The sequence below is a fragment of the Podarcis muralis genome, chromosome 12, assembly GCF_964188315.1.
Source record: "Podarcis muralis chromosome 12, rPodMur119.hap1.1, whole genome shotgun sequence".
In the NCBI taxonomy this organism is placed as follows: Eukaryota; Metazoa; Chordata; class Lepidosauria; order Squamata; family Lacertidae; genus Podarcis; species Podarcis muralis.
The window spans coordinates 45,923,145-45,946,051 of record NC_135666.1 but is presented as its reverse complement, the minus strand read 5'-3'; the positions used below and the strand labels follow the sequence as shown (position 1 = coordinate 45,946,051).

Here is a 22,907-nt window from a genome sequence, read left to right as displayed (position 1 = left end):
TGTAACCTGAAGCGTATGTAACCTGAAACGTATGTAACCCGAGGTACCACTGTATTTCGGCATTCGAACGATTGGTATTAATATTTGTATTATAAAGTTGTATTGTTATAACGAGGCTATTATTGGACTGTAATGGAAAATTATTATTTTAAAAAGGTTTTTTAAAAAAATGCCAAAAAAAGGAGGGGGAAAGCCAAACCAATTTGCCTAGTCATTCTGAGTTCTTTTAACATTTGCTCAACTGCTTCGATTTCTCCGTGGGGAAATTTGACCCTTTGAGAGCAACATCACATTCAAATGACTTCAGGCGAAAGAAATAATAAATTGATTCCAGTTTCCTTTCATGCTAGCCTCCTGAGTGTTCATTCAAGCAGAAAAGAAGCTATAGAGTCTGGAAGGAAATATTAGTTATTCATTAAAGGGTACTTTATGAGTCAAATCATTAAAGGGCCTGGGAAGTTAAAGGGTGATTCATTGACCCCCATCCAACTATTACTGTATAAACTTAACTCTTATCTACATATCCACTCGTAGAAATATCTACCCAGAAGTAAGTTTAATGGGACATACTCCCAGAATTGAAGCCTTAAATGGCAAGGTACTGGAAATAATGTACCGCACCACAATACCTGAGCATCATATTTTCTAATTCTGGGTGTGAAAAAAAGGTTATTTCTGTATGCCACTACAGTGGTACCTCAGTTTAAGTACTTAATTCGTTCCGGAGGTCCATTCTTAACCTGAAACTGTTCTTAACCTGAAAACCACTTTAGCTAATGGGCCTCCTGCTGCCACCACGCCACCGGAGCCCGATTTCTGTTCTTATCCTGAAGCAAAGTTCTTAACCTGAAGCACTGTTTCTGGCTTAGTGGAGAGTGTAACCTGAAGTGTATGTAACCAGAGGTACCACTGTACTGCAGCCCGTGTTTCGTTAGTAGCCCTAAAATGGAAAACGAGCGAGGCCCCAACTAAAGAAGAATGGCAACTTAAACTGATGGAATATGTGCAGCTTACGGATTTAACATATAGAATAAGAGAACAAGAAGAGCATACGTTTAGAGAAGATTGGAAAATGTTTATTGAATATATGGGGGGAAATTGTGTACATTTGAAAACGTTGGCAGCATTCACATAAATTCAACAATAAGTTTTGATGGATGTAATCATGGAATACTGAATGGTTTAGTTTATGTAAAATATGCAGGGATTTATGATATGCAAAATGAACCATGGAAAGAGAGGAAGGGAAGTCACTGATATTTTAAGGTTGTTTAAATTGATATTCTAAAATGTAAAACCGAAAATTTAATAAAAAAATAAATTCCTAATTTTGTAAAGGTAATGCCAACATAACATTGTTCTTCCACAAAGGAATACCCATGAAAACTTATTACACACAGGGGGAAATAAAATCTTATTATACACAAGGGGGAAAAGAAAAAAGATTCAGCTCTAAGCACAGATAATTGCTCTCACATCCCAGCTCGAAACCTGACAAGGATGTCTCCAAAACTCATCAAAAGAGGTCATTAAAAAGAGAAAAAAGAAAAGTTAGCAGTTCAAATCTCTGGGCCATTTCACACATGATGTGCGTCACTTGATAGCACATGGTGTTATATCACTCATTTTCTTCGACACTTGGGCACAATCCAGTTGAAAATTAAGCCCCATTGACAGGAGCAAGCCAGCAGTAAATCACACTGAGAAAGCTGGAGTTAACTCTTTGAAAGCCAGTGTGGCGTAGTGGTTAAGAGAGGTAGTCTCGTAATCTGGGGAACTGGGTTCGCATCTCCGCTCCTCCACATGCAGCTGCTGGGTGACCTTGGGCTGCTCACACTTCTCTGAAGTCTCTCAGCCTCACTCACCTCACAGAGTGTTTGTTGTGGAGGAGGAAGTGAAAGGAGAATGTTAGCCACTTTGAGACTCCTTAAAGGCAGTGAAAGGTGAGATATCAAATCCAAACTCCTCCTCCTCTTCTTCTTCTTCTTAGCAGAACAGGATCTGCAAAGGAGAGTCAGGCCTAATGAGCGCAGCAACTCAGGCCTTGCCCGCCATGAGGCAGTTACTGGAAATAAAGATTCCTGCCTCTTCACAGCTACCCAAATCATCTAAGATTGGGTTTACATCACGTTGCTTCTCCCCCACCCCCCAAAATGCTGGAACTGTAGTTTATTAACGGTGTTGTTAGGATACCCCATTTCACCGCACAGAACTCCAATTTCCAGAGTTCCCTGAATTGTTAAGACTTGTAACTCTGTGACGGGAATCAGGATCTACTAACACCTCTCAGCACCCTTAAGCTACAGTTCTTGGGATTCTTGTTTAAAGATCATTTAAAGTGGTATGATACGGCATTTACTTTGGTGTGGATCCTCGTTTTGAGGGATCTTTCGTACAAGGGATCATTCTTTTCTTTTCTTTTGAAATCGTTTGTATTTGGTTTTACAAATATAAATTTATAACAATACCAAATGCACATCCATATATAGATTTCTCTGAATTTCTAGACTTCCCACCATCCCTTCCATGGGTCTCATTGTCAACATTTTCAACTGCATATTATTTCATAACCTATATTTTGTATCTGTCCACGTTATCCAAAGTGTTTGTTACATTACAAGTGATGTTAAAATCCTGCTAATGTTTTCATCTGCTTACAGTGGTCTCCTAAATAAATTCTAAATTTTTCACATTCTTTCTTAAAGTTTTTGTCTTCTTGGTTCCTGAACATCCCTGTCAGTTTTGCCATTTTGGCGTAGTCCGACAGCTTGATTTGCCATTCGTATAGAGGATCATTCAATTATGTGAGACCCATCCTTTTAAAATAAAAAAAAAATACAAATATTTATAATTTTCATTTATATGCATCACAACAATTATTGAACCAAGTTTTAACGTTTTCAATTTTGACTCCCATCCCCCTCTTTCTGCAGTTCCTTACATTTATTTTCGTCCTTTCCTGCCAACTTGAAATTGCCAAAACTTTTTCAATTGTCTATTCTCATATATTATCTTATATACAGTGGTACCTTGGTTTGCGAATGTAATCCATTCCGGAAGACCGTTCGAATTCTGAAACGTTCGAAAACCGAAAACTCAAAAGGTAAATCTCAATACGGAAAACTCAATACAGAAGCTGCGTTTCCGGTTGTACTTCCGAGGCATGTTCAAAAACCGAAGCATTTCCTTCCAGGTTTATGGTGTTTGAGTTCCGAAACGTTCGTCAATGGAGATGTTCGAAAACTGAAGTACCACTGTATATTTTTTAAAAACTGCAGGTTTTTACAATAATCCTGCCAATGTCTAGATCTGTTTACAGTCTGTTTGCAAAAACTCAACGAACCACTTCCATTCCTTTCTAAAAAGTCCGTCTTGATTTCTTATTCTTCTGGTAAGTTTTGCCAATGTGAGACCCATCCTGTCCATCTAAAAGCGAGTCAAAGATCCCGAAACCTGCAACGAAAAGAAGCTACAGCCCACGGGGTCTCATCTGATCTCATTAATCCCAATATAAATATATGGCTTGAAGCAGTTGACAGATGCTAATGGATAAATGAAAGCCCAAAGGGTGTCATTATTTTCCAGCGAACCTTCTCCTTGCGGTGGTTTGCCGATTTGATGGCAACTAAAATCAATTTGCACAGATTCCCCTCCGTCAAGCCATTATGATGGCGGCAGAGGGGGCGGCCCAAAAAACGGATCTGCGTCACATGTGAGAATTGAGGGTGTGCGCATGAGTGCCCCAGCTAATGGACATTCACGTTTGCACAATTGCCCTGCGCACGCTTCCATGATGTTACTTAAACAGTTTATCGCTGAGGCAAAAGGTTCCCTTAGCTGTTCAACAGTAAACCTGGATCTGGGAAGCTGGAAAATGCTGTTTCCACCAAACAGGTGGAAAATGATGAAGGGAAGGGTGCGTCCCACAAAGAGGAAATGTGCACATGCATGCTTAACCCAGGACCCATGCGCCACCTACCCCAAACCCATTCCCCCTCCACTTTAAAAATGATCATTAAACATGAATCCTGGGAACTGTGGTTTGCTGAGGGTGCTGAGTGTTGTTAGGGCAGCTAGACTGGTGACTGGGAGTGGCCAAGACCGTAGGAACAGGTGCACAGCCTGGGAGTCATTTTGGACTCACAGCTATCCATGGAGGCGCAGGTCTGTTCTGTGCCCAGGGCAGCTGTCTACCAGCTCCATCAGGTATGCAGGCTGAGACCCCACCTGCCCGCAGACTGTCTCGCCAGAGTGGTACATGCTCTGGTTGTCTCCCGCTTGGACTACTGCAATGCACTCTACGTGGGGCTACCTTTGAAGGTGACCCGGAAACTGCAACTAATCCAGAATGCAGCAGCTAGACTGGTGACTGGGGGAGGCTGCCGAGACCACATAACATTGGTCCTGAAAGACCTACATTGGCTCCCAGTACGTTTCTGAGCACAATTCAAAGTGTTGGTGCTGACCTTTAAAGCCCTAAAACAGCCTCGGCCCAGTATACCCGAAGAAGCGTCTCCACCCCCATCATTCAGCCTGGGCCTTCTGGCAGTTCCCTCCCTGCGAGAAGTGAGGTTACAGGGAACCAGGCAGAGTGCCTTCTCGGTAGTGGCGCCCGCCCTGTGGAACACCCTCCCACTAGATGTCAAGGAAATAAACAACTATGTGACTTTTAGAAGACATCTGAAGGCAGCCCTGTTTAGGAAAGTTTTCAATGTTTGATGTTTTATCGTGTTTTTAATATTCTGTTGGGAGCTGCCCAGAGTGGCTGGGGAAACCCAGCTGGATGGCAGGGTATAAATAATAAATTATTATTATTATTATTATTATTATTATTATTATTATTAGGTATGTCCCTATATTCTTCTAAAGAGTGCTGGAGGGTATGAAGGCAGAATGTAGTTAGAGGGGCTGTTCATTAGCCCCAATGGACCAGCCTCCTCTGTGTATTACTAAATGCACCCTGAAAATAATATGCTGAATTCCAAGTCTGCTTGTTGTTCCTTTTGTTTGTCGTTGTATTTGGGGGGGGGGTATCAAAAAGGGGAATCAGGTTACTCTCAGCCACTCCAATTTACAGCACTGAAATGCTGACTTTGGAACACTGATGCCTGCTTATCCTTTTCACTCAATTTCAAACGGTATTTCTCATAATTCAACAATTATCTGAGCACAAAACGGCGTGGCATGTTGCTATCAATTGAACGTAAATCTGATTTTGAGTGCTTTTATAAATCTGCTAGTCAAAAGTGGTACACATCACAATACTTGTGTACATGGGACGCGGGTGGTGCTGTGGTCTAAACCACGGAGCCTCTTGGGCTTGCCGATCAGAATGTTGGTGATTCGAATCCTGAGCTCCCGTTGCTCTGTCCCAGCTCTTGCCAACCTAGCAGTTCAAAAGCACAACAGTGCAAGTAGATAAACAGGTACTGCTGCGATGGGAAGGTAAACAGCGTTTCCGTGCGCTCTGGTTTCCATCATGTGTTCCGTTGCACCAGAAGCGGTTTAGTCATGCTGGCCACATGACCTGGAAAGTTGTCTGTCGACAAACGCCAGCTCCCTTGGCCTGAAACGTGAGATGAGTGCTGCACCCCATAGTCGCCTTTGCCTGGACTTAACCGTCCAGCGGTCCTTTACCATTACCTACCTTTGCTTGTGTACATGCTTCTCCTCTGTGATAACTGTTCCTGCCTTTTAAAATCTGTTTTAACATTTAAAGAGTTTTCAATTTCAACAAAAAGGGCAAGCACTGTTAGATGATACAAGGTGCGAAATAGAACGGTTAAACCAATCATAATACACAGTGCTTTTTTCTGGGGGGACGTAGGGGTACACATACCCCTAAACATTTTGTGAATCTAAGTTTGGCCTCATTGAGGGGCAGTATTTCAATGTGAGTAGGAAAATGAGAGCGCCCCTAAACATTTTTTTCAGAAAAAGCACTGATAACACAAATCAACACACACACGAGCTTTTATCATATAATAATCCTCCAGAAAATTTCAAGCATAAATATCAAAGAAAGAGGAATTGCCTGAGTAGGTTTTCAACCATTTAATGAAGAACTCTGGTACCAAATATTTTGCTTTGGGATACAGATTTTTTTTTGGGGGGGGAGCATAAAAATAAACAGTGGAGAATATGAAAGAGATTGCCCAGCCAGAGACGTCATTAAATCCCGGTAGAAAGCTGAGCTTAAAACATTCACTACACAAAAGAGAGATTTTGAAAGTTACTGTGAAGGTACAATGGCTGCCTTCTGTTTCGATTTCATTTTCGTCACCTCCTTGGCCTGTAGGCTTCTTTCAAGAACCAAGAGAGCTCAGACAGCGACGGAAAAGAATGCCACACAGAGAATACACACGGAACACCATAAAATGGAGACTGAGGCACTAGCATGGTCTTCAAAGTCCTGGTCAACCCCATGAGAAACTAGAGGTTGACGGGACCAGCCTACTTTATTTGAAAGCCCCTTGGTGGAATCAAATCCCTCATCCGAAACTGGCTGGCGGTTACGTGCTGCACAACAGCACGTCTGCAAAGGGTCCGAGGAGATTCTTGTTGAAAATGCAACGGATCCACACTAGGTAGTTTGCGAAGGGCTTGATGTTGTCGGAAAAGGTGTGGTTCTGATGGGACAAGATAAAGGGCATGTACGTGTTCTCCCCTTGCTCCTGTATCCACACTTCGTATTTCACTTCCCTGACCTTCAGGTACTTCAGGTTCCAAGGGATCTGCCAGGACACAGAGAGTTTGGCTTCGCTGGTGCCCTGGACGGAGGTTTGGCACTTGGCGTCTCTGACTTTGCCCGGGTAGAGGCCACTCGTTCCCTTCTGCCTCTTGGGCCCAGGCTTTGTCTTCACCGTCTGCCTGATGGCCTGGATCAGGGAAGCAACGTTGACTTTTGTGTCCTGGTAGATGCGGAAAAGCCACTCGGGGTTGCGGCAGCAGAGGTGCCGCGGAACTTCGCTGCTCTTCACGATACGGTCTTGCTCCGCCTTGTCCAAGTGGGCAATTCCTCCTTGATCCCAAGGCCGGTCCGGATAAGTCACCGTGTTCTCCTTTTCGGTATTGGTCCAGGCAATGTACTGGAGGTCCATGCCAGGGAGACTAGACAGCGTTTTGTAAGGGGTGTAATGCTCAGGGTTTATGGCGTATGGGAAGAGTTCCACAACAGTGGCTCCTCTGGGCAGGAAGAGGGACATGGCGAGCTGGGCTCCGTGCATGCTGACCAGCATAGACGCATTGCTGATCAGGCGCACGATATCTGAAAAAGTGTGGTCTTCTATGGAGACGGTGATGGTTTTCATCTGGAACTCCTGGGCCAGCGCCAGAATAAGTTCTGCTTCGTTGACGATTAGCCTGTTGATGGTCCGGCTGAAAACTACGATATATTCTTCGCCGGGCAACCCTTCCGCGCTCACGTTCAGCTTCTCCACCATGAATTTGGTGAACTGTCGGATCTCGTTCCCGGAGACCAGGATGTTAGCCTTGGGCCCCTGGGGCTGGACGAAGCCGTACTGGTACCAGGTGGTGATTTTGGACAGGCCCACGTACGACTTGGTAAAGCAAAGGAGGCGACCCAGAGTCTTCAGCTGCTCTTTCAAAAGCGGTTGCTTGGTGCTCAACAGCTTGTACAGCTCAAAGTGCAGGCCTTCTCCCCAGCCTTCCATGAAAAACAACCGGGCGTCCGAGTCCAAATCTGGGAACTGTTGCATGGTGTAGAAGATCGGGAGCAGATCGTCGTGGAAAACGTGCATCAGGTTGTCCGGGTTGAATCGATTCACAATTAGGGCCACGTCGGGGACAAACACCGGCTTGGGCATGTATTTGAGCGAGGCGGAAGGCAGTTCTACAAAGTTGAAATACTGTGTGTTGTGGTCGTCCACCGAGGAGAGATCAAGGAGGGCAGGCTGGAATCTTCTGGAGCCCAGGTTGGGGAGCATGACTGAGGAGTTGCTGTGGAAGAAGATGAACTCCTCCGCCTCCGTGGAGTAGCAGAGGGATTCGAAGCGGCAGATCCGGTCCGTGTGCATCCTCCCGGTGCACACCATCCTGGTGCCATCTTGGACCAGGGCTTGAAGAGCAGCATGGTAGTCGATGCGGACCTGAGATAGCTCCTGCGTCTGGCGAGTGAGGACCAGCTCCTCTTCCAGCACAAAGACGTGATCTCGCAGCTTGATGTACTTCCACAGCACGGCTGCCAGGAGAGACACCAGCAAGGCATTAAACACAGCTGCTATGTTCATTCTGGACGCAAACCCTAGCAGGCGGGCAGGTGGCAAAGACGGAGGAAGAGCGAGGCATCATGAGTCCTCTTTAACATTGCGGAACCAGGTCTAAAATAAGAAGGAGAGACAGAAACCCGGAGAAAAATTAATTATCATCTCGGGAATGTTCCTGTAAAGTTTCTTTTTTTATACAAAAAGTAAGTTCAAACATTTTCCAGCTTTTATGCAAAGAGGAAGACATGCCGATATAAATTCAAAAATACTTTTCGGAGCAGCTGCACAAAACAGATTCCTCTCTAATTTTAGCAGTGCAAAAATACATGTTGCGCCGCAGACGGAGGCACAGATGCTACCAAATGGCTCTCAAATAGAAAACGGTTTGCTCGACTATGCCTTATAAAAGTTCATTGCTGGAGTAGTGTATGGGGAGCAAAATTAAGTACAGTCGTACTTTGGTTCTTGAACGCCTTGGTACTCGGACGTTTTGGCTCCTGTTCTGGTTTGTGAACATTCTTTGGAACCCGAATGTCTGACGGGGCTTCCGCAGCTTCTGATTGGCTGCAGGAGCTTCCTGCAGCCAATCAGAAGCCGCGTTTGGTTTCTGAACATTCTGGAAGTTGAACGGATTCCGTTCAACTTCCAAGGTACAACTGTATGCCATGTTATTCCTCTGTCTCAGACCGGGCGTATTCTTCCTTCTGGAAGAAAGAATACTGGTAGAAATGTTCTCATCAGGGAGGGGAACAACAACCTAAAAAAACCACAAATAGCAGCTTATCCAGAAAGGCTGGGCAAGGATGGCAACAAGTGAGAAATGTTCAAGAGCCTTTTCATGGCACTATATAGGCATTGAATCCATCAACAGAAAGCTCCGAGGGCCAAGTTAAACTCTAGTGTGGAGTGGGGGGAAATTGAAACTTTTTTTTTTAAGTTATCCCAACCCAGTCATGATCACATTATTACATGACATGAACATTATTCCTCAACCTACAAGCTTAGAAGACATTTGAAGGCAGCCCTGTTTAGGGAAGTTTTTAATGTTTTATGGTGTTTTTAATATTCTGTTGGGAGCCACCCAGAGTGGCTGGGGAAACCCTGCCCGATGGGCGGGGTATAAACAATTAATAATAATAATAATAATAATAATAATAATAATAATAATAATAATAATAATATAATAATAATAATAATTAGATGGTGGAGAAAAAGAGAAGTGTTCAGTTAAACACTGCACGGCACACTCTCCTGCCCATCTCTTGACCAAAAGAAGGTAAAACAACGAGTCTGAAGGATAGTCTTTTTATAAAAGCAGCATGAGCAACTGAATATCTCTATGCATAACCAGCACACCTAATAAAGCATGACCGCAATTAACACTCGCCAAGCAAGTTTAGTAATTTCGAGAAACTGCCACCTCTTTTTACTATGCAGAAGTGTCGTCAAGGGCAGATTAAGGGTTCAGGACATATAGGAATGCACACCTGAGCCCACTTTAGCGAAGGAAAAGTAAGAAAGTGAAACCCCACCCCCACTAAGAGGGAGGAAGGCATACCCTCCAACATTTCTCCGATGAAAATAGGGACGCTAATAATAATAATAATAATGATAATAATAATAATAATAATGTTACTGTTTATACCCTACCCATTTGACTGAGTTGCCTCAGCCACTCTGGGCGGCTTCCAACATATATAAAAACATAATAAAACATAAAACATTTAAAAGCTTCTTCTAAAGGTTGTATACTGTATTGGCTTGAATATAGGCCAAAATCCAGCAAATTCCAACCATGAAAACTGCGGCTTAAATTTGTGACCTTTTAACAATGGGCTTTTACGATATCGCTGCTGAAACAGATACAGTAAAACGGAACGGGTGTGCATGCCTGCAGAATTTGAAGGGAGCGGCTTATATTTGGGTATCGTCTTTTTTTCTTTATAAGGTGCGGCTTATATTTGGGCCAATACGGTAGTTATCTTCTTGCTCGGGCGGTCACATAACTCCATCCCCTCCAACATTTCTCCAATGAAAATAGGGACGCCCTATTCCACACCCTCCAACATTTTTCCAATGAAAATAGGGGCGTCCTAAGGGAAAGCAGGACATTCCGGAATCAAATCAGAACCGGGACGGCTTCTGTACATCCGAGACTGACCATGGAAAAGAGCGATACAGTGGTACCTTAGGTTACATACACTTCAGGTTACATACGCTTCAGGTTACAGACTCCGGTAACCCAGAAATAGTGCTTCAGGATGAGAACAGAAATCGTGCTCCGGCGGCGCAGCAGCAGCAGGAGGCCCCATTAGCTAAAGTGGTGCTTCAGGTTAAGAACAGTTTCAGGTTAAGAACGGACCTCCGGAACAAATTAAGTACTTAACCCGAGGTACCACTGTATTTGTAAGGTCTGCACTGAGTTAAGCATTAACGCTTCCTACAAACAGCACCAAACCTCTTACCGGGAGCTAGATGATATACAGGGACATCAAATCAGAAACTGGGACGGCTTCTGTAAATCCCTGGAAAACAGGGACACTTGGAGGGTCTGGGGAGGAGGAAACCCTGAAGAAGCTTTCTTGCAAGGAAACAAGCTCTGTAGTTTCCCTGCCCACTCCCCGCCCCCTGCCAAAGCTCTGCAACAGCTGCAAGAGAAGGAGTTTTGTGTTTCATTTGCGAACCCAAAGTGCCTGTCTCTCGACTCCTCTTGCTCCACCCGTCAGGTCAGCGGTTTCCGATTGCTCCAGCTGGGTTACCAGCCTCCCTGAGGTCAGCCTTCCACTCGGGATTATTGGCTGTCATTCCTGAAAACCCACAAATGGTAGCGTCATTGAGACCTGGTACCATTTTGTAAGGGACACGGGTGGCGCTGTGGGTTAAACCACAGAGCCTAGGACTTGCTGATCAGAAGGTCGGCGGTTCGAATCCCCGCGACGGGGTGAGCTCCCGTTGCTCGGTCCCTGCTCCTGCCAACCTAGCAGTTCGAAAGCACGTCAAAGTGCAAGTAGATAAATAGGTACCGCTCTGGCGGGAAGGTAAATGGTGTTTCCGTGCGCTGCTCTGGTTCGCCAGAAGCGGCTTAGTCATGCTGGCCACATGACCCGGAAGCTGTACGCCGGCTCCCTCAGCCAATAAAGCGAGATGAGCGCCGCAACCCCAGAGTCGGCCATGACTGGACCTAATGGTCAGGGGTCCCCTTTACCTTTACCATTTTGTAAAGCTCCAGAGTTTGCCTGGGAGGCAGACAGGAAGCTTGTTGTGCTTTTAAACACCCAAAGAAGTGGGCAAGCATGAAGAAAAACTGGAGAAGAAACACACATGAAGAAAACTGGAGAAGAAAAATAGTTTTCAACCACGAAAAAAAGAGAAGGCAGCTGAATATATTTCCCCCCCTGTTCCTACCAAACTAGTCCCTCAGTTTTAAAAGCTCTCCTACTTAAGACGGTTGGGGATACGGTTCAGTGCCAACAAACTACCGTACATTTTCTCCAAGCGTGCTATATCTAAGCGATAGGCTATTTCTTGGCAGAAAATCCATTTTCCTAGGCTGCAATCTCCCGTACGGCTTAGGAGTGAGCTACTTTGATTCCACACAAGAGCAGCAGAAGATAGCAGCTTTAGATGCGAGATCAGGAAGAAAACAAAAAAATGCATCTCATCGTTTCATTGGTCTAGTTCAGGGTATTCCAAACTCTGGCTGTTTTTTTTGTGTGGACTACAACTCCCATCATTCCAAGGTACCAGGACCAGTGGTTAGGGATGATGGGAGTTGTAGTCCAAAAAAACATCCAGAGCATCATTGGATATTCAATTCTTACTGATAGCAAATGAACAGGCATTATGGTGCCGATGGAAAGGAGTTAAGCACAAAATGCGCAAAAGCTTCAGCACAAAATCTAATGCTGATTTTAAGTGGAACCTACAGATAAAGGTAAAGGGACCCCTGACCATTAGGTCCAGTCATGACCGACTCTGGGGTTGCGGCGCTCATCTCGCTTTATTGGCCGAGGGAGCCGGCGTACAGCTTCCTGGTCATGTGGCCAGCATAACTAAGCCACTTCTGGAGAACCAGAGCAGCGCATGGAAACGCCGTTTACCTTCCCGCCGGAGCGGTACCTATTTATCTACTTGCCCTTTGATGTGCTTTCAAACTGCTAGGTTGGCAGGAGCAGGGACCGAGCAACGGGAGCTCACCCCGTCACGGGGATTTGAACCGCCAACCTTCTGATTGGCAAGTCCTAGGCTTTGTGGTTTAACCCACAGCGCCACCCGCGTCCCTACATAAGTTCCCTACGGAACCTACGGATACACAGCATTTAAAACTCTGAGTATAGTATCTTGATTGGCGATTCAGTGGAATAGGGAGGGCAGCGATGGAGCATGGCCACATATTTCACGGCAGCAAAATACACCCAGGGGGCAAAGAATTCTTGAATTGATGAACTCACACACACACAAAATGTGGAGGGAACGTTCTTTCATATGTGGCGGACCTGTAAAAGGGTAAAAGAGTACTGGGAAATGATCCATAATGAATAGAAAAAAATGTTTAAAAGGACTTCCTCCCCCAAACCAGAGTACTTTCTGTTGGGGATAATTCAGACTGAAATCCCCAGGTATCAAAAAAGGTTATTTATGCATACTACTACTGTGGCCTGTGTTTTGTTAGCCCCAAAATGGAAAACGAGAGAGGACCCAACTAAAGAAGAATGGCAACTTAAGTTGACAGAACATGCACAACTCGCAGACTTAACATATAGAATAAAAGAACAAGAAGAACATACATTTAGAGAAGATTGGAAAATGTTTATTGAATATATGGGAAATAACGGTGTACAGCTGAAAACGCTGACATCATTAAGATAAATTCAACAGTGTAAATAAGTTTTGATGGATGCAATAATGGAATACTGAATGGTATAGTTTTTGTAAAATATGCAGGGATTTATGATATGTAAAATGAACCATGGAAAGAGAAGAAGGGAAATCGCTGATATCTTAAGGATGCAAAATGAGTATTTTAAATTGTAAAACAGAAAGTTTAATAAAAATTATATATAAAAAACAAAACCCTCCACTACTTGCATTTTGAATGACAGAGCCCTAGGAAGTCAGGGCCACATGGATTTTTCTGAATGCCTTGGTCGCCTCCAATAAAAACTTTCCTCCCACATGAAGGTAGGAGCTTCTTATGTATATAAGATCTCCCAGAACAGGAAACCAGGCCATGCGATGAAATCCTACACATTCACAGCCAAGAGACTTGAACGTACCTGCCGGCACCTGAAGATTCAAAGCAGTTGATTTTCCGATTCCTCTTCAGGGCCTGAATATCCAGGCTGGCCTCATCCTCCTTGCAGTTTACAGCTGTAAAAAAACCACCAGCTGGACTGTGCTGAAAACCAAACCAAGGGAGATAAATCAGGCACTCGTAATATCTGCATGTTTTTCAATCACATTGCTAAACTGTATGCCCAAAGCCCATGTCACAGCATTTTGCAATAATGCTAAAGTCCTTTAGCGGCTGCTTTGTTTTGCTTTTTGTCAGTAACGGACTCGCGGCAGACCGATGGCAAGTGGAATGTGTAATGAAATGTGGTGCAGCAAAAATTAGTATACAGCGAGGCACATGGGGGCAAAATATATTCTGTACCGCAGCTTCTGATGGGGACTGAGCCGGCGGTGACTTAACAGAAAAGAGCTCTTGGGATCATGGTGGATTGCTCCGGAAAATGTCAACCCGGCAGCTGTGAGAAAGGTGAATTCCATGTTTGAGATAACCAGGAAAGGGATCCAAAATAAAATGGCCACTCTCGTGATGCCTACGGTGAATAATTTTGTCTGTTTCTAAACCTGGGGAGGAGGTAAGTGACCATAAATTTCTAACAGCTTGCATTTGCAGTCTGTGCAGCAAAGCATCTCCCGTCTTTTAAAAGACGCAGTCGCTCTGTAAGAAAGCACCAGGGATGATTTATTTATTAGATGGGCCATTAATGAGCTCGACTCATCATTTCTGGGACACGCGGCGTTTCAAAGCGCAAACTTTTCCTCTGTACCTGCTTGGAAGTGGTAGTAAAGGTAAAGGGACCCCTGACCATTAGGTCCAGTCGTGACCGACTCTGGGGTTGTGGCGCTCATCTCGCTTTACTGGCCGAGGGAGCCGGCATACAGCTTCCGGGTCATGTGGCCAGCAGGACTAAGCCGCTTCTGGCGAACCAGAGAAGCACACGGAAACGCCGTTTACCTTCCCGCCAGAGCAGTACCTATTTATCTACTTGGACTTCGTGCTTTCGAACTGCTAGGTTGGCAGGAGCAGGGACCGAGCAACGGGAGCTCACTCCATCAGAGGGATTCGAACTGCTGACCTTCTGATCGGCAAGCCCTAGGCTCTGTGGTTTAACCCACGGCGCCACCTGCATCCCACAAGTGGTAGTAAGGCTCTCACAATTGCTCACTCACTCAGGGACCCTTTTATCAAGAGGGGGCATGATCAGGAGGCAAGGCAAGAATGAGCTAAGCTCCCAGGTTGCTGCATAACTCCTATGCTACCATATAAATATCCATTTATTATATTCCTTTCACCATTCTCCCCAAAGGAGTGCAGGATGGCAAACACAAAAAAGTAACAAAACAATACAGCTAAAATGCAAACATGCTGTATTTAATTTTCTGAAAGCCATCAAGAACACGGCACGGGACAAAGTTGGCCGGGCTGCGGCAAATCTGCAAAATTGTCCCCTGTCTGTCTTGCCTGATGCCGTTAGAGGTGGACGAAGGCCATCACTTCCAATTCCACCCAGTATGCAGCGCTGTTTCTGTTCCGCTGCACTCAGTCTTCTGCCAATAGCTATATTAATTGCCTTGCTGTCCGCTGTTGCCATGACACTACTCCAGTCCATTCACTTCAATGCAAAGAGAGCACAATACAGCTGTGTCGGGAAGCGGAATCAATTGCATGTCGCTTGTTGGACTGAAAGCAACAGCGGCAGCACATAGCAATCTTGATCATCGACTGACTTCCATTCGAGACATGGGATGACTAAGCAAAACCAACAGCCAGCAACTTCATCTCCTGTTTTCGTCGGACTTCTCCAGCAGCCTCGGATGTCCTAAATGTGGTGTGGGAATCGTTCGGCCAAAAAAGACGTAGACCTATTGCAAATTGCAAGCCCTAAGGCACTTCAAGTATCCGTTACATCGTATCCCTTACAACTCTCCAGGAATGCCATGTATTTTTCATAACTGACTGGTGCTGTATTTCAAACCAGAGACGTAAGGTGTTTTGGGTTGTTTTCGCGCCAACAGAAGCAAACCCACATTAGGTACCAAGACATCATTTGAAGTAACTGCATTTAGTATCTGCATTCATGGCAGAGCGACAGTGCGGTGGATACATACCAAGTTGAATCCACATTTGGGCTGCTTCTTCACATCAGATAGTCACAACGTTAAGTCTCTGGTTAGCATGTTGTGCAAAGCTCTGGCTCAGTGTGTTTTCCAAAGCCAGGTTCGTGGCTTAGCTCTCCTAGAGAGCCAGTGTGGTGTAGTGGTTAAGAGCGGTGGACTCGTAATCTGGTGAACCGGGTTCGATTCCCCGCTCCTCCACATGCAACTGCTGGGTGACCTTGGGCTAGTCACACTTCTCTGAAGTCTCTCAGCCCCACTCACCTCACAGAGTGCTTGTTGTGGAGGAGGAAGGGAAAGGAGAATGTGAGTCGCTTTGAGACTCCCTAGGGTAGTGATAAAGCGGGATATCAAATCCAAACTCTTCTTCTTCTTCTCTTCTAGACAAACCACAAGCCATAACCCATAGGGCAGACCTTGGTCACAGTTCGTAGTTCGTCTGGGAAGAGTGAAACCATGGGTCCAAGTTCAGAGGAAACACTAAGGCAAACCATGGTTTAGATCAACGCAGAAGCAGAAAGAATGGGGAGGAGCCACATGGTTGCACATTCTCTCCTAAACCATGGCTTGGCTTGGCATGGCATAAATGCAACTTCCGTGGGGAGTGGGTGCAATGTATTGTACATTAATTGGAGAAACACGAACACCTGCTCAATTCTCCCACTGAAGACAGAAAAAGAAAAGACTCGGATGTGCTAATGTTCTTCTAAGCAGAATATAGGGTGTGACGATTATGGGTTACTCAAACAGCGCTATGCTGTCAGATTTTGAACACCCGTTTCAAAAGCAAAGATAGATGTGCCCGGCCAAAAAAGTAACTCCCTATTTTTATTAATAACACATAGCCCTCGGGACTGCAATGTGAACTTCAATATTCAAAGCTGTAGAACTACTATGCATTTTTGCCCGGGTTAAGACGAGATCAGCTGTCACCAACAATCTACTTCCCCGGTGAAATATTATGCAACACAGAGAGAGAGAGAGCGCATAGGGAAAGATGCTTGTAAGGATCTTTTGAAAGGGAGAGTCAAAATATTTGCAAAGCATGATGAGATTGTGAACGTTAACAGAACAGAGAACGAGAGCACTCCGAGAGAGTGGTTTGGGAAAAGTCTCAAAGGCTAAACAGAGAGGTCTGGATTTGGTCCCTGGGCCTGAGGTTCCTCACCCCTACAGCAGAGGATGGAAGGGGAGAGAGAAGAGAACTTGGAGATTCTGCAATCTCGTGCTTCCACTCCACAACCCAAAACAAAAATTTGGCACGAGAAGATTGGTCTTCTTCATTCTGCCTGCATAACGGAAAGCTCTCGACTGAAACCGTTCAGCAGTATCCGAAACTGGCACTCTATCCCCGAATACGCCAAAGAAAATGCCAACCACACAAGCAACCATTTTGACCAGGTCAACCGCTCAGACATCTCTCATGGTGGCCTGGTTTGCACGGCACACTAAGTCAAACCATGGTTTAGCGTGAATGTGCAGGCAGGCAGGCAGGCTCCAGGAGAGAAGAGATCCCTTCGCTCCTCCTTGGTCATTCTGCTGCCACACCATGGTAAGCTAAACCATAAAGCCAGGTTTAGATGACTTGCTAGGACAAACCATGGCTTAGCGCAGCAGCAGAATGATTTTAGGAAGAGCAAAGCAGTTGCAATCTTCTCTCCAGGAGCTCATGTGTTCACGCTAAGCTATGGTTTGGCTTCAAACAACATGGAAATCATGTTTCCAGACAACATCTGTGGTTCCCAAACTTTTCCCCACATGTACCACTGGCAGACCACTTCATGGTTTTTCTGCCTGCTATAGCAATTGTACTCGATGCTGCCTTATAATTTCTACTGCTTCTTTTCTTCCTTATATTGCTTTTTCTCACAGCACAATTTGAATTCCATAGATGAAATAATAACATAAAATGGAAAAATGGAAACAAAAACAATACAATTAGAAACAAGTCTGATATTTAACGCGCTTTGTCTGCTGTTCACAGCCATTGCACTGACTGTTTTTCACAGGCGCACAACTCAAATGGCGCACAGGAATCAGTGGTGGTCTATGGAACACAGTTTGGGAACTGCTGATTGACATAGAAGAATCTGGCAGAAGCCCCGATTCTAACAGATCCCTCTAAAACGGCAGCTTTTGCTTCCAAGCTTATACCTAAAAGAAAACGCCTGTTCACAAGCTTTCAGAAACACATGCTATGGAAAACTAGAAGTCAACTTTTATCAGTCGGACCATCTTCTTAACTCAGTGTTGTCTATATAGTGATGGGCAGTTGCACTGTGGGTTTTCAGACAAGGGTCTTTCTGAACCTCACCTGAAGATGTCCTGGACTGGATCTGCTATCTTTTGCATGCAGAGGACGTGCTATACCAGTGTTTTCTAAACTTTGGTCTCCAGGTATTGTTGGACTACAATTCCCATCATCCCTAGCTAGCAGGATCAGTGGTCAGGGATGATGGGAATTGTAGTTCAAAAACAGCAGGAGACTCCAGTTTGGAAACACAGTGCTGTACTGTTGAGGTACAACTCTTCCTAAGCAGCCCAAAGTAATACAGGGTAATAAATACACTTCACAGCAACATTATTAAATATTTTCTTATCTCTCACCAGCTTTTTGCTCCCTTTATTGTTCGTGGCTTTCTGACCTTGGATGGTGAAGAGAGATCAATAAAATCAATGTTAACATCTCTTGTTTAGGCTACTGCATATGATAGTTAATTCTTCTTTTTTTAAAGCAGTTATTTGTATTGATATTCTCCCCCCACCCCACCCCAGTTGAGTACTTTACAGTGCATCTGTATGCATGTTTACTCAGAAATAAGTGCCATGGATTTCAGAGGGGCTTACTCTCAGGTAAGTGAGATGGAAGGCTTGTGAGGGGTAACTAGACAGAGGGAGGTCTGTAAAATATAGAGGAGCAATCCATAGGCCATCAGATAATTTTCTGTACCCAGATACCCCCACAATAAATTAGAAAAGGTGAGTGAGCACTCTGCCTCTCTGTCCCAGTCATGAGACACACAAGAACAAGCCTGGGAGCCTGCCCTTAATCACATCTCACAATGTCGTAGAAGGTTGTGTTGGACGCTTTGAAAAGAATAGCTTTAGAGTACAACAGCTCTGGCATAACTTACTTCTGAACAAGCGCTTGGAAACAAATGTGAATCTCTGGGCCCTTGGAGACTGGTGTTTTACTTGTGGGTAGGGCTGGTTTTCAACTTTGTGATATATCACCAGTTAAACACCGCAATGGGACGCGGGTGGCATTGTGGGTTAAACCACAGAGCCAAGGACTTGCCGATCAGAAGGTTGGCGGTTCGAATCCCCGCCACGGGGTGAGCTCCCGTTGCTCGGTCCCTGCTCCTGCCAACCTAGCATTTCGAAAGCACGTGAAAGTGCAAGTAGATAAATAGGTACCGCTCCGGCGGGAAGGTAAACAGCATTTCCGTGTGCTGCTCTGGTTCGCCAGAAGCGGCTTAGTCATGTTGGCCACATGACCCGGAAGCTGCACGTTGGCTCCCTCGGCCAATAAAGAGAGATGAGCACCGCAACCCCAGAGTTGGTCAGGACTGGACCTAATGGTCAGGGGTCCCTTTACCTTTACCTTAAACACTGCAATATACTGATATATCACAATGTCTGAAATAAGGATGGAGCTATGTAGAAGCCTTGGCCGGCTTCACAGTGCCCACCCCCCCCATTGTGCTTTTTTGTGTAACGCACACACATCGTGATTTGCAATATAATGCCAGGTCAAAAATTATGAAACCAACATCGTGGTATGGACTTCAAATCAGTTTTGGACGGTATATCTACTCATGTAAAAACACACTGATTCCCGGACCATTCGCTGGCTGGATTTAGAAGGCGATGGGGCCGGATCCAGCCCCCGGGCCTTAGTTTGCCTACTCATGTACTACAATATAGGTAGTTTTTAAGACCCTATTCCCCCAACCCTGAAAGGACAGAAGGTTACACTCAAGTGAAATTTCAGATCCAACGTAGGGAAGGAACCCCACGGGGGATAAGAGATCTACACTAATATTCCTTCCCCGGTTCAGAAGCAGCACTGGGTTGCTGACATTTCCTAAATGTCATAAAGCACCATCCATCTATTGTTGGCAGCATTAAGATAAATTCAGCAGGGTAAATAAGTTTTGATGGATGTAATAACGGAATACTGAATGGTTTGGTTCGTGTAAAATAGGCAGGGATGTATGGCATGCCAAATGAACCATGAAGAGAGAAGAAGGGGAAGTCATTGATATTTTAGGGATGTTTAAATGAGCTTTCAAAATTGTGAAACAGAAAATTGTATACAAATTATAAAAAAATAAAGATTAAATAAAATCTACCTACCTACCCAGTGCTTTTTTTCTTAAAAAGTGTTTAGGGGGTACTCTCATTTTCCTACTCATATTGAAATATGAGGCCAAACTTAGATTCACAAAATGTTTAGGGGTATGTGTACCCCTGCGTGCCCCCAGAAAAAAGCACTCTTATCTTTCTATCTATCTATCCAGTGCTTTCCCACCTTAAAAATGTTTAGGGGTACCCTCATTTTCACTCAAGAAAATTACCATTTTATAGTTCAAATTGGGAAAATTAAATACAGTAAATGGACAAAAGTGCAAAGATTCACAAAATGATTAGGGGGTATGTGTACCCCTTCGTCCCCCCAGAAAAAGCACTGTCTGTCTATCTATCTATCTATCCATCTATCACGGAGAAAGAAAGCCCTTATCATTCATCAGCCATCTAAAACTTACCCCGATCCCGCACTTGGCCTGATCAATTGGGCATATCTCCGCTTCCTGTGCGTAAAACCGCGTTCTCTTTAAGAGCCTGCGCCGGAGCATCTCTAGCACCAAAATCTCACGCACACGAACACACACAAACACGCGAAATAAATGAATAAATCGGAATATTCTGCCCTCGAATCAGGATCTTGCAGTCAGAACGCCATAGAAGCGACGGAGGGTGTCTAACGGGAGCGGGGGAGGATTTCTCTGCGCGTTCTATGGAACGTCCAGAGATGATCAGCGTTCCATTCTGGAACTCCGGCGCGCAGGTTTTGGGGACTGATCATGCAAACCATCCATTTGCAGCCTCTGCCACCCCCACCCCCCCAAAAAATGCCCTGCAGCCCCCTCTACCGGCCAGGTGCCAAACCTCACCCCCTGCCGACGCTGCTTTTCCTTCCTAGGACACTGCAGCAGTTCTTGCGGCGGCGGCTCCTCCTCCTCCTCCTCTCTCTCCCGATTCGGGAGCACGATGCCGGCTGAGCAATCCGCCTTGGCACCGAATTAGCCCCCCCACCCCCCGGCGCCGAGCAGGAGCGACGGGATGGTTCGCGCGAAGGAGGGAGGAGCGGGAACTTGGAAAGGGGAGAGAAAGAAGGAGGGAAGGAAGGAAGGCGGGAGGGAGGGAGGGAAGGCAGGGAGGAGAGCAGAATCCTCTAGCCCCGCCCCTTTCGGTGATGGACAGGCCGCTTCTCCCTTGACCATCGGGGGAGGTGACCTGGGGAGGCGGGTCGGGGGCTGCCCTTTTTTTCCCTTTAATGGTGGGAAGCGGGGGGGGGGGGGATGGAGAGAGGTATTTCTGCCGCAGGCAGGACGAGAGGGAGGAAGCTGGGAAAAGGCTGGATCATTAAAGCCAGTCGGCTTTCTTCTAAGGGAGGGAGTGCGGGGGGAGGGGGAGAGATCTGTTTGCAAGAAGGAATCCTGTCGAGCGCGTGCAGAAGGCAGAGAGTGGGTCAAACATTGCATGGGGTCCACACGTCTCTTTCTTCCCGGGGTAATGCATGACGCGAGCGGACTTGAGCCATTGCGCCTGGTTTCAGTCGCAGGTTCCTAAACTCAGGGTCGTGGATTCGAGTTCCGCGTTGGGCAAAATAATAATATTAATAATTCCTTCACTGTTGGACTGGATGACCCTTGGGGTCCCTTCCAACTCTACAGTTCTAGGATTTTATGAAACCCCCACTGTTACGGGAAAATCTAGGTGTGAGGCTGCTCAGTCCCCCAGCTGGTCGGGCAGAGCTGGCGGGTCCCTGCGGAATAAAGGAAGGAGTCCAGCCATCAACCGGAGCAAACAGCTGTAGACCAAAGTTTATTGCGCAACAGGTTCAGAGAGGAATTTTGAACCCCGCGGATGGGGTGACAAAGACTTTTAAAACTTTCCCACCATATCCCAGAATACAGCTTGTACAGCATCATTGCTACATCACTGACATGTCACCAAAGGGGAGGGGTAGACAGGGGTTACACTAGTTTAACCTTGGCAATCTTGCAGTCTGCAGTCCGCTGACAGTAGGAGTACAATATGGGCACGTCTTTAAGTTAACATCTTACATTAAAAACCTGACAGTACCAAACTATTGAAGGCTTTTCACCAAAGCCAGACTAAATGTTTTTCCTTCTGCAGTGTTGGATGGCAGGTTGAGAGGAGTTCCCTACCAGGACAGACTTTGCTCGTGTGCTCAAGACATCGATTCCATAAAACATATTTTGTTGCACTGTGCCAGGGCTGAAGTGATACTACCCTTGCTGGTACCTTTCCCGGGAAAATCAGAGGCTCACTATGTCAGGTTACTATTGGAAGACTGGACAAATGCTAGAATATTAGCAGTGGCAAAGTTTTTATCGGTGGTTGCAAGAACCAACGATCCCTATATTCTGAACAAAATGCTTGTTTAACCTGGAGGTAGACTGTATGAATTGTGTATTGCTTTGTAACAATTTGTTGGGTCTCTGGACCATAATAAAGATTGATTGATTGATTGATTGATTGACCTTGGCAAACATTTCCAGACGAGTCCTTGGTACAAGATTAGCATAAGCAGACATATCAGGGCAAGACTCAGGTATAAGATTAGCATAGGCAAACACCTCTGAAGTCCCACCACCCAAAGTACAATAGAACTTCCTTTGCATGTCTGGACCCCTTGGCAAGTCTGGTGATGCGATTAGGCTTTCCTTGGCCAACAATCAGCTCAGCAGTTGTCACCTCTGGGAACTTCCTGGAGTCCTTTTTCAAGGGGGAAATAGCTTTGGAATGGAGGAAACTGGCAAAGGAGTTAATTTTATATTGTTTTTAAAGCTAGGTAACTTCCCTGACGCGGGTGGCGCTGTGGGTAAAAGCCTCAGTGCCTAGGGCTTGCCGATCGAAAGGTCGGTGGTTCGAATCCCCGCGGCGGGGTGCGCTCCCATTGCTCGGTCCCAGCGCCTGCCAACCTAGCAGTTCGAAAGCACCCCCAGGTGCAAGTAGATAAAT

The 22,907-nt window shown here is 45.5% G+C and overlaps 1 protein-coding gene across 1 annotated transcript; it reads right to left on the bottom strand.

Annotated features, from left to right (window-relative positions):
- Positions 1–6,039: 6,039 nt before the first annotated feature.
- POMGNT2 (protein O-linked mannose N-acetylglucosaminyltransferase 2 (beta 1,4-)) lies at positions 6,040–21,081 on the bottom strand. The gene is made up of 3 exons (XM_028750624.2): positions 20,810–21,081; positions 13,502–13,623; positions 6,040–8,339 (listed from the first exon to the last, which is right to left on the bottom strand). Exon 3 carries the CDS (start codon positions 8,247–8,249, stop codon positions 6,513–6,515), a length of 1,737 nt encoding a protein of 578 aa, XP_028606457.2. The 5' UTR covers positions 8,250–8,339; positions 13,502–13,623; positions 20,810–21,081; the 3' UTR covers positions 6,040–6,512.
- Between the last annotated feature and the right edge of the window lie 1,826 nt (positions 21,082–22,907).